The 15,597-nt window shown below is 48.5% G+C and overlaps 1 protein-coding gene across 5 annotated transcripts in view; it reads left to right on the forward strand.

Moving 5' to 3' along the window:
• Window positions 1-15,597, forward strand: part of robo2 (roundabout, axon guidance receptor, homolog 2 (Drosophila)) — a 790,970-nt gene that overhangs the window by 745,054 nt on the left and 30,319 nt on the right. For 3 of the 5 annotated variants that reach the window (XM_070893255.1, XM_070893256.1, XM_070893257.1), the window contains one exon: window positions 12,984-13,163. The exons of the other annotated variants lie outside the window; for them this stretch is intronic. In XM_070893255.1, coding sequence (XP_070749356.1) covers window positions 12,984-13,163 — 180 coding nt within the window. The remainder of the gene's footprint in view (window positions 1-12,983; window positions 13,164-15,597) is intronic. 5 annotated transcript variants of the gene reach the window in all.

Consider the following 15,597-nt stretch of genomic DNA (forward strand, 5'->3'; position numbering starts at 1 on the left):
TAGGGTCCTGAACGTAAGGAAAGGTAATTTTGACGGTATGAGGGGTGAATTGGCTAGAATAGACTGGCAAAGGATACTTAAGGTGTTGACGGTGGATAAGCAATGGCAAACATTTAAAGATCACATGGATGAACTTCAGCAATTGTACATCCCTGTCTAGAGTAAAAATAAAACGGGGAAGGTGGCTCAACCGTGGCTAACAAGGGAAATTAAGGATAGTGTTAAAACCAAGGAAGAGGCATATAAATTGGCTAGAAAAAGCAACAAACCTGAGGACTGGGAGAAATTTAGAATTCAACAGAGGAGGTCAAAGGGTTTAAGTAAGAGGGGGGAAATAGAGTACGAGAGGAAGCCTGCAGGGAACATAAAAACTGACTGCAAAAGCTTCTATAAATATATGAAGAGAAAAAGATTAGTGAAGTCAAACTTGCAGTCGGATTCAGGTGAATTTATAATGGAGAACAAAGAAATGGCAGACCAATTGAACAAATACTTAGGTTCTGTCTTCACAAAGGAAAACACAAATAACCTTCCGAATGTACTCGGGGACAGTTGGTCTCGTGAGAAGGAGGAACTGAAGGATATCCTTATTAGGCGGGAAATTGTGTTGGGGAAATTGATGGGATTGAAGGCCGATAAATCCCCGAGGCCTAATATATGCATCCCAAAGTACTTAAGGAAGTGGCCCTAGAAATAGTGGATGCATTGGTGATCATTTTCCAACAATCTATCGACTCTGGATCAGTTCCTATGGACTGGAGGGTAGCTAATATTACACCACTTTTTAAAAAAGGAGGGAGGGAGAAAACAGGTAATTATAGACTGGTTAGCCTGACATCAGTAGTGGGGAAAATGTTGGAATTAATCATTAAGGATGAAATCGCAGCGCATTTGGAAAGCAGTGACAGGATCGGTCCAAGTCAGCATGGTTGTACGAAAGGGAAATCATGCTTGACGAATCTTCTGGAATTTCTTGAGGATGTAACTAGCAGAGTGGACAAGGGAGAACAAGGATGTGGTGTATTTGGATTTTCAAAAGGCTTTTGACAAGGTCCCGCACAAGAGATTGGTGTGCAAAATCAAAGCACATGGTATTGGAGGTAATGTACTGACGTGGATAGAGAACTGGTTGGCAGGCAGGAAGCAGAGAGTCGGGATAAACGGGTCCTTTTCAGAATGGCATGCAGTGACTACTAGAGTGCCGCAAGGCCCAGTGCTGAGACCCCAGCTCTTTACAATATACATTAATGATTTAGATGAAGGAATTGAGTGTAACATCTCCAAGTTTGCAGACGACACTAAACTGGGTGGTGGTGTGAGCTGTGAGGAGGACGCTAAGAGACTGCAGGGTGACTTGGACAGGTTAGCTGAGTGGGCAAATGCATGGCAGATGCAGTATAATGTGGATAAATGTGAGGTTATCCATTTTGGGGCAAAAACACAAAGGCAGAATATTATCTGAATGGCGGCAGATTAGGAAAAGGGGAGGTGCAACGAGACCTGGGTGTCATGGTTCATCAGTCATTGAAAGTTGGCATGCAGGTACAGCAGGCGGTGAAGAAGGCAAATGGTATGTTGGCCTTCAAAGCTAGGGGATTTGAGTATAGGAGCAGGGAGGTCTTACAGGAGTTGTACAGGGCCTTAGTGAGGCCTCACTTGGAATATTGTGTTCAATTTTGGTCTCCTAATCTGAGGAAGGACATTCTTGCTATTGAGGGAGTGCAGCGAAGGTTCACCAGACTGATTCTAGGGTGGTTGGACTGTCATATGAGGAGAGACTGGATCAACTGGGCCTTTATTCACTGGAGTTTAGAAGGATAAGAGGGGACCTCATAGAAACGTATAAGATTCTGACGGGACTGGACAGGGTAGATGCGGGAAGAATGTTCCCGATGTTGGGGAAGTCCAGAACCAGGGGACATAATCTTAGGATAAGGGGTAGGCCATTTAGGACTGAGATGAGGAGAAACTTCTTCACTCAGAGAGTTGTTAACCTGTGGAATTGCCTGCTGCAGAGAGTTGTTGATGCCAGTTCATTGGATATATTCACGAGGGAGTTAGATATGGCCCTTACGGCTATATGGATCAAGGGGTATGGAGAAAAAGCAGGAAAGGGATACTGAGGGAATGATCAGCCATGATCGTATTGAATGGCGGTGCAGGCTCGAAGGGCCAAATGGCCTACTCCTGCACCTATTTTCTATGTTTCTATGTTTCAATGTAACTATCGGTGATGATTATATAATACAAAGCTTAGGTTTGACAAGCTATTAAAACCCAACAATGAGTAGACTGGACGAGTTAAGTGACGATGGTTTCTGAGCATTGCGTGTGATCAGGTGGTCAATCTAGCCCAAATTCTTCCACAATTCGGAGTCACGCAGTGTCATCCTCCCCTATAAAAACGTGCTCAGACCAATCTCCTTGCAGTCACGATGTGCATTGGTTCACAGGCTTCAGACTGAAGGATCTGCGCCAAATATTACACGCTTGTTAAGGAAGACATAGAGGCCCCGTTTTATCTCATAAAAATGTTAATACGGCAATTAGCCGAGTCATAATGCTAGATGTGCTCTCTCCCTGTTGGTTGATGGATCTGAAAACGCACATTCATGAGCCAGAATACTTTTAGCATGAATAGGCGCGTGCAAGAAAATTGATGAGCAATCATAAATTAATTTTACTATCAAAGATGTAATCAAGCCTCAGTGAGATACTATATTATCTTGGCATTTTATTGTTCAGGTGCTGTTTGCAGAAAACGTTTAATATCCTAGTTAAGGTCCTCCTGTTGTGAACGGAATTAATTTCAATGTACATGCAAATGCCTTGATTAGAGATAACGGCTTAAAGAGCCAATAAGCGCCCCTGAACGTTCAGCTTTGGAGAGATAATATGACTGAACGAGTAAGATCAGAAGGTCGCACGTTCCATCCTTCGTCTGTTCCACGTTTAGAATCATTGAACACAGAAGGAGTTCATTCAGCCCATCGTGCCTGTGCCGGCTCTTTGAAAGAGCGATCCAATTAGTCCCACTCCCCCTGCTCATTCCCCACAGCCCCGCAAATGTTATCCCTTCAAGTACTTCTCCAATTGCCTTTTGAAAGTTACTATTGAATCTGCTCCCAGCGCCCTTTCAGGCAGTGCGTTCCAGATCACAGCAACTCGCTGCGTAATAAGATTCCTCCTCATCTCCCCCCTCTGCTTCTTTTGCCGATTATCTTCAATCTGTGTCCCCTGATTACCGACCCTCCTGCCAATGGAAACAGTTTCTCCCCCACGTACTCTTATGAATAATTTTGAATACTTCTAGTAGCTCTCTCCTTAACCTTCACTGCTCTAGGGAGAATAATCCCAGCGCCTCTAATCTCGCCACGTAACTGAAGTCCCTCATCCCAGTTAATATTCTGGTAAATCTCCTCTGCCCCCTCTCCAGTTGGGGCAACAGTAGGGTTCTGCACATTACCCTCAACACCCCAACTAAAGAAATAAATTGTGTTGCTTGACGGGTAGAACGAGAGGGCATAGGATCAGAGAATGGTGACAGCACAGAAGGAAGCCATTCAGCTCGCTGAGCCCGTGTCGGCTTTTTGCTCGTTCCACTCATCCCATCCTTTCCCCGCAGCTTTACAAATTATTTTTCCTTCAGATACTTATCCAACTCCCTTTTGAAAGATAAGATCGAGTCTGCCTCCACATCTAAACTTGACTAATCCACGCATTCCTGGCTGGCCTCTCACATTCTACCCTACGTAAACTTGAGGTCATCCAAAATTTGGTAGCTCATGTCCTAACTCGCACCAAGCCCCACTCACCCATCACCCCCTGTGCTCGCTGACCTACATTGGCTCCCGGTTAAGCAACGCTTCGATTTAAAAATTCTCATCCTTGTTTACAAATCCCTCCATGGTCTTGCCCCTCCCTATCTGGTGCAGCCTCGAAGGGCTGGATGGCCTACTCCTGCATCTATTTTCTATGTTTCTATTTTCTATCTCTGTATTCTCCTCCAGCCCCACAATCCCCCGAGATGTCTGCGCTCCTCAAATTCTGGCCTCTTGAGCATCGCTGATTGTAATCGCTCAACCATTGGCGGCCGTGCCTTCTGTTGCCCAGGCCCTAAGCTCTGGAATTCCCTCCCTAAACCTCCCCGCCTCTCTACCTCTCTTTCCTCCTTTAAGATGCTCGTGAAAACCTACCTCTTTGATCAAGCTTTTGGTCATCTGCGCTAATTTCTTCTTATGTGGCTCAGTGTCAAATTTTTGTCTTCTAACACTGCTGTGAAGCGCCTTGGGAAGTTTCACTATGTTGAGATGGAGACCATCGCCATTTAAGACTAGGTTAGATGAGGAAATATCTGAACAGGGCAGGAATATCTGACTCGGGTTTGAGGATTGACACCCACATGGTCTGGCTGGGCCAGACGGCCTAAATCCATGTTGTAATCTCTATATAACATCGCACATTTTACGGCCTCAGGATGTCCAAAAAACATCACAGCTAATGAAGTACTTTTTGAAGTGTAGTCACTGTTGTACTGTAGGAAACACGGCAGCCAATCTGCACACAGCAAACTCCCACAAACAGCAATGTGATAATGACCAGACAATCTGTTTTAGTGATTTGGTTGAGAGATAAGTATAGATCCCAGGAGAACACCCTTGCTCTTTTTTTGAAATAGTGTAATGGGATATTTCACATCTGCCTGAGAGGGCAGATGAGGTCTCGGTTTAATGTCTCATCTGAAATGTGCCACTTTCAGCAGTGGAACACCCCTTCAGTACTGCACTGAAGTGTCAGCCTTGATTAAATGCTCAAATCTCTGGAGTGGGACTTGAACCCACAATCTTCTGATTCATGAGGTGAGAGTGCTACCCACTGTGCCCAGGGCTGATGGATTCCCATCTCATGTTAGCAGCTTCCCGCTTGACTTTTTCTCCTCTGTCAACCCCTGTTAGTTGCCCTGTTAGTTACCGGTGTAACTGAAGAGGAAATTGAGCCCCATAGAATCGCTCTGGTTCCGTTCCGCTCCAGTTGCCCTCCAGGCTAGGAACATCTCTGGTTGGTTCAGCGGTCTGTGCTGAATTAGCCGGTCTCAGGTGGGCCCGAGGTTGGGAGAGAGCGACAGTCAGACTCCCTGCACCATGGGCGGAGAGAGAGAGAGAGAGAGAGAGAGAGAGAGGCATCAGCAGTGGTTCCTGCTCATGATCATTTTCCAGCCAATCCCGTGCAATTGAGTGTGGATCTCAGGGGAGAGCTTTGCTGTGATGCCCTTCATTGTCGACCAGCCTGCCGAAACTCGCTATCTTGGCTCACGCCGGAAGAATGGTTATTTGGAGTAGACACCATATACAGTAGACATCTCAAGTTGCTGGAGAAATACCACCAACGCTGCCTCCACAAGATCCTGCGAATCCCCTGGGAGGACAGACGCACCAACACCAGTGTTACCGACCAAGCTGACATCCCCAGCATCGAAACACTGACCACACTCGACCAGCTCCGGTGGGCGGGCCACATTATTTGCATGCCTGACACGAGACTCTCAAAGCAAGCGCTCTACTTGGAACTCCTACAAGGCAGGCGGGTCCCAGGTGGGCAGAGGAAACGTTTCAAGGACACCCTGAAAGACACCCTGTTAAAATGCAACATCCCCACTGACACCTGGGAGTCCCTGGCCAAAGACCGCCCTAAGTGGAGGAAGAGCATCCGGGAGGGCGCGGGGCACCTCGAGTCTCGTCGCCGAGAGCATGCAGAAAACAAGCGCAGGCAGCGGAAGGAGCGTGCGGCAAACCAGTCCCACCCACCCTTTCCCTCAACCACTGTCTGTCCCACCTGTGACAGAGACTGTAATTCCCGTATTGGATTGCACAGTCACCTGAGAACTCACTTTTAGAGTGGAAACAAGTCTTCCTCGATTTCGAGAGACTGCCTATGATGATGATATTTGGAGTAGGTACTTGGTTGGCGGGTCTGGGGGGGTGGTGGGACATACCATCACCTGTGGGACTGTACCCCAACAAAAGATTGGCGCCTTCAGGAGAGGAGGAGACAAAACTGAGGACAGCAGAGGTCCCTGGATGGGCCCGAGACAGAGTAGTATTTTTAACAGGGAGTGCATTCAAAGAGCACTATAAAGTTTCATCATTATCTCCTCTGAATTATCGGCCTAAACGCGTTCTGAGTAAATGGTTGATTGTTACTCTGCACAGATTGGGTATATTGAGCATTGAGTTGCTATGTGATGATTGGACATGGTGAGTGTTGAATTGTTGCTCTGTGATGATTGGACACCTTCGGCGTTGAGTTTATTAAGACGTCGAGGTCATTCAGCTTTTTCCTCACCTCTTTCAACACCACTCATGGGGTAGTGTGTCATCTATTTTTCCTTCCTATGAGCACTACTTTATGTCTGTCCAACTCGTTCCGTCATCTCCAACCTGCCTATTCCTGGTTTGGTATCGTCTGCCAATTTCAACCAACTTGCAATTAATTTTAAAATTCACACCCTTCAGCTCAAATCCCTCCAGGGCCTCGCCCCTCCTCATTTCTGTAATCTCCTCCAGCCCCATAACCCCCGAGATCTCTCCACTCCTCCTATTCTGGCCTCTTGAGTATTCCTGGTTTCCATCGCTCCACCATTGGCGGCCGTGCCTTCAGCTGCTTGGGCCCCAAGCTCTGGAATTCCCTCCCGAAACCTCTCCACCTCTCTAATTGTTTCCTCTTTTTAAGAAAATCCTTAAAACCTATCTCTTTGACCAAGCTTTTTGGTCACCTGTCCTAATATCTCCTTATGTGGCTCGGTGCCAAATTCAGTTGGATAATCGCTCCAGTATTCGATAAGCTCCTTGAGATGTTTTACTACGTTAAAGGGGCTATATAAATGCAAGTTGTTGTTCTATGTGAGAGCCCAGAAAGTGAACATCATTGTGACTTGACTACACTGTGGAATCACAGCTTACTCTGATCCTGTCCTTGCTCAATGTCCACACGCAGCCACTGTGAGTAGGGGTGACCAGCTCGTGGTCAGTAGCAGGAAGCCTGGGTCAATGCGATATAATTACTGTTAAATGCGTGTTCACAATCTGGATATGTCCAAGGATCTGAGAGGCATGGGGTTGTGAATTAGCGCTCAGGACACGGAGCTTAACACGCCGCGGAACGCTAAAAAAAAGATTTGTATTTATACAGCGCCTTTCACAACCACCGAACGTCTCAAAGCGCTTTACAGCCAATGAAATACTTTTGGAGTGTAGTCACTGTTGTAATGTGGGAAACGTGGCAGCCAATTTGCGCACAGCAAGCTCCCACAAACAGCAGATTATGGCCTGGAAATCCCGGCCTCCCACGCAGTGTGTACAGACCCGGGAAGGCATCACAAAAGCCTATTTTCAGCGCACTATGCACATGAGCTGCAAATTGGCTTTTCCGATCTGTCAAACTGCAGCTTGACAGATCCTCTGTATCCCCACATCCAGGACATTCACATGGGCAAGATTGCGGGATTTACCCATATCTTGCCCAGCAAATGTCCCCAAAATTCTTGCGCCTGTTTTTTTTTGTTATGTTGATTGAGGATAAATATTGGCCAGGACACCGGGGAGAACTCCCCTGCTCTTCTTCGAAATAGTGCCATGGGATCCTTTACTTTCAGCTGAGAGAGCAGACACTGTTTCACGTCTCATCTGAAAGACGGCACCCCTGACAGCGCAGTACTCCCTCAGTACTGCACTGGGAGCGTCCAGCTAGATTGTAGTGGTCAAGTTCCTGGAGTGGAACTTGAACCCACAACCTTCGGACTCAGAGGTGAGTGTGCTGCCCACTGAGCCACAGCTGACACTGAATGCAAACGGGAAGACTTGCATGCTCGTTGTGATGCCGGCCCAATTTTCCGTCTGTTCCCTTTAACGGGCAGGAAATCGTCCTGACTACAAAATAGGCGCACTATATCTAGAACATGATTGGCACCCCAATGAAATGAAAGACTTGTCTTTCGATAGCGCCACTCACAAACTCAGGGCGTCCCAAACCACTCTACAACCAATGAAGTATCTTGGAAGTGTGGTCAGTGGTAATGTGGGAAATGTGGCAGCCAATGTGTGCACAGCAAGCTCCCACAAACAGCAATGTGATAATGACCAGATAATCTGTTTTAGTGATGTTGGTTGAGAGGTAAATATTGGTCCCAAGACACCGGGGAGAACTCCCCCTGCTCTTCTTCGAAGTAATGGCCGTGGGATCTTTTATATTCAACTGAGAGGGCAGACGGGGACCTCGGTTTAATGTCTCATCCAAATAACAAAGGGTCAGATTTAGCTGTCAAAATAACAGTGAGGCTGATGGGGCTCGCCGTTATTGAAGGGTAAATGGTGCAGGAACCTCAGGCTGATGCACAGTTAAACTGAACAAGCCAAATATTGCTCTCGGTGTCACTTCACTCCGCTGTCTGTCTCACCGTTGAAATGTGTTGAATGGCCTGAAGTTGCTGCATTTGCATGGTAGATCAGAATTAAACTCGGTACAAGCACTTATAAACAACGCGACAGATCAGCCATGATCTCACTGAATGGCGGAGCAGGCTCGAGGGGCCGTGTTGCCAACTCCTGCTCCTAATTCTATTAAGTCCTCACTGTGAATGGGCCGCACAGGCAAAATAAAAAAGAGGGAACATTGCTCAGGTCCCAGATGCCTGGTTTCCCATCATTACGCCGTTATCAGCTCCCAGCAACTCGCCACGCAAATAAAATATTTAAAAACCTTAACGTGCGCAAGCAAGTCTAGAGTGTCAGCTGTGGCTCAGTGGGTAGCACCCTCACCTCTGAGTCCGAAGGTTGTGGGTTCAAGTCCCACTCCAGGGACCTGAGCACAAAAGAATCTAGGCTGACACTCCCAGTGCAGTGCTGAGGGAGTGCTGCACTGTCGGAGGAGCTGTCTCTCTCCTCTTTTCAGATGTCAGCTGTGGCTCAGTGGATCTAGGCTGACACTTCAGTGCAGTGCTGAGGGAGCGCTTATTGTCTTTCGAGTGAGACATTAAACCGAGGTCCTGTCTGCTCTCTCAGGTGGACTTTAAAGATCCCCTGGTTACTATTTCGAAGAAGAGCAGGGGAGTTCTCCCCGGTGTCCTGGGGCCAATACTTATCCCTCAATCCACATCACAAGAAACAGATTATCTGGTCATTATCACATTGCTGTGTTTGGGAGCTTGCTGTGCGCACATTGGCTGCCGCGTTTCCTACACGACAACAGTGATTGCACATCAAAAAGTACTTCATTGGCTGTAAAGTGCTTTGAGACGTCCGGTGGTTGTGAAAAGCGCTCTAGAAATGCACGTCTTTTTTTCTTTTTCATTATAACTAACGGCAGACGTGATGGGGAAACTCTGGCCCAATGTGCCTGGAATTGTGCATACATGAGTGCAGCCCCCCTGGCACAGCCCACCTCACCAGGTCCAACCGCCGTTCATTCTGGCCCTGGAATCGAAACCTTTTATTCCCACTTCTACATCTGCTCTCGCCAGAAACCCCAACTGTGTAAATTGAAATGCCAGAACTCGGCTTTGAAACCGGAGACATTGAGCGCCCGGGAAAGAAATATGTGGTTTGAAAAGAGCATTTGCACTTGTGTCATGGCCTGGTGTGTGAGTGCTCGATCTGTTTGAAGCCTGATACCTATTTTTTCAGTCCGGGTAAGCGATGTCATATTGGGGTTTTAAAAAAAAATTAATTCCCCAAAGTAATTCTGCAGCAGATTATTGGCACTGAGTAGCAGGCTGTGGTGATTTCATGGGGCTTAGCTTTCACTCTTATTTCTGTCCTGCATTCTGGTCCATTTCAGTCATTTTCTTTCTATTTTCATTTTGTTTAATATAAATACATTTAAATGCGGCTGGGTTTGGGAAGAGGACCAGAGACCCCTTTTGTCTCACTCGCTCGCCTCCCCCGCTGCTTCCGTTTTCAGTCACTGTCTTCTGCCTTTCGTTTCAAAATGAGGATCTTGCCCATTTGCGACCTTTAATCCCTGGCAGATTCTGCCTCCATTCTCGCCTCCTCTCGATGCTCCGTGCTTGCCTCACTCTGTCCCCACCCCCCTCGTCACCCATTGGGAAAACGGGCACATTGCACAGTGTTCTGCAGCCAGGTACAATCCCATGTCCCTCAACCCATCGATGTCCTTTACCCTCCTTGCATCTATTCCGCTCATTACCCTGCCAGGAAACTCGCCCCTCCCGTGTCTAGAGTTTACGAACTTCAAGAGGGAGCAGTCTGCCAGCAGACTGGAGCAGAGAAAAAAAACAGGGTGCTGTCGTTCGATCTAGGGGGAAAACTTTAATCCTTCTGAACCCCAGCTTCCCACAGGCCAAGGGCAAGCTGTTCTCGTTACCTTGTTCTGTCCGCTGAAGTTGTGACTCTAATCCGATCACAGCCACTGAAAGCACTCGCGCGCTCTCCCACTGGGCGACACTTTCACCTCTCCGTCAGCAAGCGTGTGGGTGCAGTTTCCCCACGCCAGACGGGTGCTCACAAACTAGGCTGGCGCTCCCGCTGCTGGTACTGAGGGAGTGCTGCACTGCCCGCCTTTTGGATGAGACGTTAAACCGAGCTGGATTCCCATGGTACGATTCGAAGAAGTTAAGGGTATCACTTTCCCAAAAACACATTATCCAGTCATTTTGCGCATTTGCTGTTTGTGAGATCTTCTTGTGTGCAATTGGCTGCTGCGTTTCCCACGATACAACAGTGAGCACACTTCATTAGCAGTGAAGCAATTTGAGACATCCCAAGGATGTGAAGAGAACTATGTAATGCAAGTTCCTTCCTTCCTTCCCTCCTTCCTTCCCTCCTTCCTTCTCCCCTTCCTTCCCTCCTTCTCTCCCTTCCTTCCTTCCTTCCTTCCCTCCTTCCTTTGTTTCTTTCCTTTTTTCCTCTTCCCTTTTATTTTTCTTTCCTTCTTTCTTTTCTTTATTTCTGTTTCCATCCTTCCTCGTGCCTTCTCTCGTTTTTTTACACTCCCTGGCTCCAAGTGTAACCCTGGGCGGGTTTGAGCGGGAGGAGGGAGAGGTGAGTTGGTCATTGTGTAAACCAGGTGGCAAAGACTTTCTTTTCTGAAAGGGGAAGTGAGATGTTCCCAACGACCCCTATGGCCCATGATGTGGGAACTGTCCGATTTTCAATGAATTTTTCATCAGCGAGTGAAACAGATGCTGAAGCCACAATCCATCCACTCCCTTTCCTAACGCAGAAAGTTGTTGAAGCCAGTTCGTTAGATATATTTAAAAGGGAGTTAGGCCAAAGGGATCAAGGGGTATGGAGAGAAAGCAGGAAAGGGGTACTGAAGTTGAATGATCAGCCATGATCTTATTGAATGGCGGTGCAGGCTCGAAGGGCCGAATGGCCTGCTCCGGCACCTATTTTCTATGTTTCTATGCTGCACTCTTCTGTATCTGAAAGCAGATTTTCATGACACAGGTCTCTCATGTAGCAGAGTGGAACAGGGTCAGGTGTGATGTATAGAGTGTTGGAATCTCACATCTATGGGCACCTTTCCATTGCTAAGATCTGTCAAGGATTAAAACTTTTATCTAAAGCTGCTCATGGAATCCCTAGGTATTAAGAATGTAATCTTCTGTCCTCTTCTGCTCAGCTCTGAGCGCTCCATCCTGACTTCACTGTCAGATATAGATAGACATTTATAGCACAAGAGGACCAAGAGCTACCCAGCCTAATCCTACTTTCCAGCTCTCGGTCCATAGCTCTGCAGCTTACGGCACTTCAGGTGCACATCCAAGTACTTTTTAAATGTGGTGAGGGTTTCTGCCTCTACCGCCCTTTCAGGCAGTGAGTTCCAGACCCCCATCACCCTCTGGATGAAAAAATTCTTCTTAACTCCCCTCTTATCCTTCTACCAACTTCTTTAAATCTATGCCCCCTGGTTATTGACCCCTCTGCTAAAGGAAACAGGTCCTTCCTATCCACTCTATCTAGACCCTCATAATTTTACACACCTCAATCAGGTTTCCCCTCAGCCTCCTCTGTTCCAGAGAAAACAACCCCAGCCTATCCAATCTTTCCTCATAGCTAAAATTCTCCAGTCCTGGCAACATCCTCGTAAATCTCTGTACCCTCTCCAATGCAATCACATCATTTCCTGTAATGCGGTGACCAGAACTGCACGCAGTACTCCAGCTGTGGCCTAATTTCCACGACTGCTCTTCAAGCCTAAATGAGTTGCTCTTGGATTTCTTGAAGACCTGAAGAAGACTAGAGTCAGTGGTTCCTTTGTGAGGAGGGAGGGTCGGTGAAGGTTGCAGAGTGGAAAAGGGCGGGTCCTGGGTTTGTCTTTTCATAGAATCATAGAATGATGCAGAAGGAGGCCATTCGGCCTATTGTTCAAAAACACTTTGAAGGAGCTATCCAACGAGTCCCGCTCCCCTGCTCTTTCCCCACAGCCCTGCAAAATCTTTTCCTCCAACTATTTATCTTATTCCCTGTTGAAAGTCACGATTGAATCTGCTTCCACCGCCCTTTCAGGGCGCTGTATAAAATGATCTTTCCTCACCTCACCTCTAGGTCTGCCAATCACTTTAAATCTGTGTCCTCTGGTGACTGACCCTTCTGCCAGTGGAAACACTTTCCTCCTTATTTACTCGATCAAAACCTTTCATGATTTTGAACACCTCTATTAAATCTCACCTTGACTTCTGCTCTGTGGAGAACAACCCCAGCTTCTCCAGTCTCTAACCGAAGTCCCTCATCCCCTTATTCTGGTGAATCTCGCTGCACCCTCTGTGAGGCCTTGGCATCCTTCCGAAAGTGCGGTGCCCAGGTCAGGGCACAGAGCACTCCAGCTGAGGCCGAACCAGTGTTTTGTACAATTTTAGCGTTAGCTTCCTTGATGTTCACGCAGCCTCGGATCCCGTGCGCTTTTTTATACCGACGCGAGGTGTCGCTGTGATGTGTCTCTCCAACCTGACCTGCCTTTGTTTCCAGGTTCAATGATTAACGGATGGGGCTCGGCCTCAGAGGAGGAGCGCAATATGTCTAGTCGACGATCTAGTGCTGCTAGCTCTTCCGACTCCATCTTCACCGATGGCGATTTTGCCCAGGCACTGGCCACTGCGGCTGATAGGGCCGGCTTCAAGATGGAGGGCACCAGCTTAATGAGGACAGGTTTGTACCCAAAGCCACTTCCTCGCTGAGAGAAGACTTGGGACCCTTCACCGGGGCTTTGGTTTGGCCTCTCTCTCTCTCTCTTTGTCTCTCTTTGTCTCTCTTTGTCTCTCTCTGTCTCTCTGTCTCAGAGACTAACCTGGGACGTGTGCAACACCCTGCCTTCTACTTGGTTCTAACCTGCATGGCTTGGGACGCTGGCTCTGGGCTTTTGATGACCTTTGTCTCGCCTCGTGCTCTTGTGAATTTAACTCAACGTGGCCGCAAATTCTCCGAGGAATCGCTGCCTGGTCTTTCGCGACTGTTGTGCCCTCAGTGCTTCAGGTTCACTGCCGCCTCGGTGTCTGGACCAGCGAGCCTGGTTGGCCGTGCACTGTTAACGTTTTCTCCAGCTTTCTCTCCCGGGGGGGAGGTGGGGGGGGGGGGTGTCTTGTCGCGGCACCAGCTCCGCGGGCCAGCCCAGATGGTGAGCATCAGTGGGATATTTGGCCGTGAGGAGCGTGGCAGCAGGATCCAGTTGCCGCCCAATCTCCGCAGTCGACGTGCATGCACTTTTCAGCAGAGCTTACCGGACAGCACTCAGGAGCAGGAACCCTGACAGATTTCTCTCCGCCCCCCCACCCCCCACACTCCTTCTTTCCCATTCCTCCTCCTCCCACGGATTGCACCTCCACGTTGCCCCCCTGCGCCGCGCCCCCCCCCCACCCCCATGTCTGTTCCAGCTCAATATCAGCCAATCAAGCACACAGCAGGGATCCAATCGACACCAGGCGACACATCAGTAATCAAAGGACTGCGTCTGCTTTTTATATCGCTGAGGATCATGTTTCCCGCTAAATTCTCCCTGTCGTCTCTCTGCAAATATCACAAACACAACAATAACATGTATTTGTATAGCGCCCTTAACGCCCCGAGATGCCTCACAGGAGCGATTATCAAACAAAATTTGACACCGAGCCAGATATTAAGACAGTTATCAAAAGCTTGGTCGGAGATGATTTTAATAGAAACATAGAAAACATAAAAAATAGGTGCAGGAGTAGACCATTCATTCCTTCGAGCCTGCACCACCATTCAATAAGATCATGGCTGATCATTCACCTCAGTACCCCTTTCCTGCTTTCTCTCCATACCCCTTGACCCCTTTAGCCGTAAGGGCCATATCGAACTCCCTCTTGAATATATCCAATGAACTGGCATCAACAACTCTCTGCGGTAGGGAATTCCACAGGTTAACAACTCTCTGAGTGAAGAAGTTTCTCCTCATCTCAATCATAAATGGCCTGACCCTTATCCTAAGACTGTTTCCCCTGGTTCTGGACTTCCCCAACATCGGGAACAATCTTCCCGCATTTAACCGGTCCAGTCCCGTCAGAATCTTGTATGTTTCTGTGAGATCCCCTCTCATCCTTCTAAACTCCAGTGTATAAAGGCCCAGTTGATCCAGTCTCTCCTCATATGTCAGTCCTGCCATCCCGGGAATCAGTCTGGTGAACCTTCACTGTCCTCCCTCAATAGCAAGAAAATCCTTCCTCAGATTAGGAGACCAAAACTGAACACAATATTCCAGGTGAGGCCTCACTAAGGCCCTGTACAACTGCAGTAAGGCCTCCCTGCTCCTATACTCAAATCCCCTTGCGATGAAGGCCAACATACCATTTGCCTTCTTCACTGCCTGCTGTACCTGCATGCCAACTTTCAATGACTGATGTACCATAGCACCCAGGTCTGGTTGTACCTCCCCTTTTCCTAATCTGCCTCCATTCAGATAATATTCTGCCTTCATGTTTTTGCCACCAAAGTGGATAACCTCACATTTATCCACATTATACTGCATCTGCCATGCATTTGCCCACTCACCTAACCTGTCCAAGTTAAGGAGCGACTTAAAGGAGGAGCGAGAGATAGAGAGGTGGAGAGGTTTAGGGAAGGAGTTCCAGAGCCAAGGGCCCGGGCAGCTGAAGACACGGCTGCCGATGGTGGGGTCAAGGAATTGGGGGATGAGAAAGAGGTCAAAGTTGAAGGAGCGCAGAAATCTCGGAGGGTTGTGGGGCTGCCCGGTCCTTTGCTAGTGCTGTTCTGAGAAGCCTGGAGACCTCTTTTACTTCCCTGTCCCCTTTCCCATCACAACCTCGCTCCTCCGCAACCCCCCCCCCATACCCCCTCCCCCGCCGCACCACCATCCCGCCACCGCGACCCCCTCCCCTCGCTGCACAACCCCTCCCCCACCGCAACCCCCCTATACCCCCTTCCCCCACCGCAGCCCCGCTGCACCCCCCTCCCCCGCTGCACCCCCTTCTCCCACTGCACCCCCTTCCCCCGCCGCATCCCCCTTCCCCCGCCACACCCTCACCCCCCCCCCCCCCCCCGGAATGGTCGAGAGACCCCACACCTATGTTTAGCAACAAATCACTTCAGTACAGTTGATGTCAGC

The sequence above is a fragment of the Pristiophorus japonicus genome, chromosome 11 (assembly GCF_044704955.1).
Source record: "Pristiophorus japonicus isolate sPriJap1 chromosome 11, sPriJap1.hap1, whole genome shotgun sequence".
Lineage (NCBI taxonomy): Eukaryota > Metazoa > Chordata > Chondrichthyes > Pristiophoridae > Pristiophorus > Pristiophorus japonicus.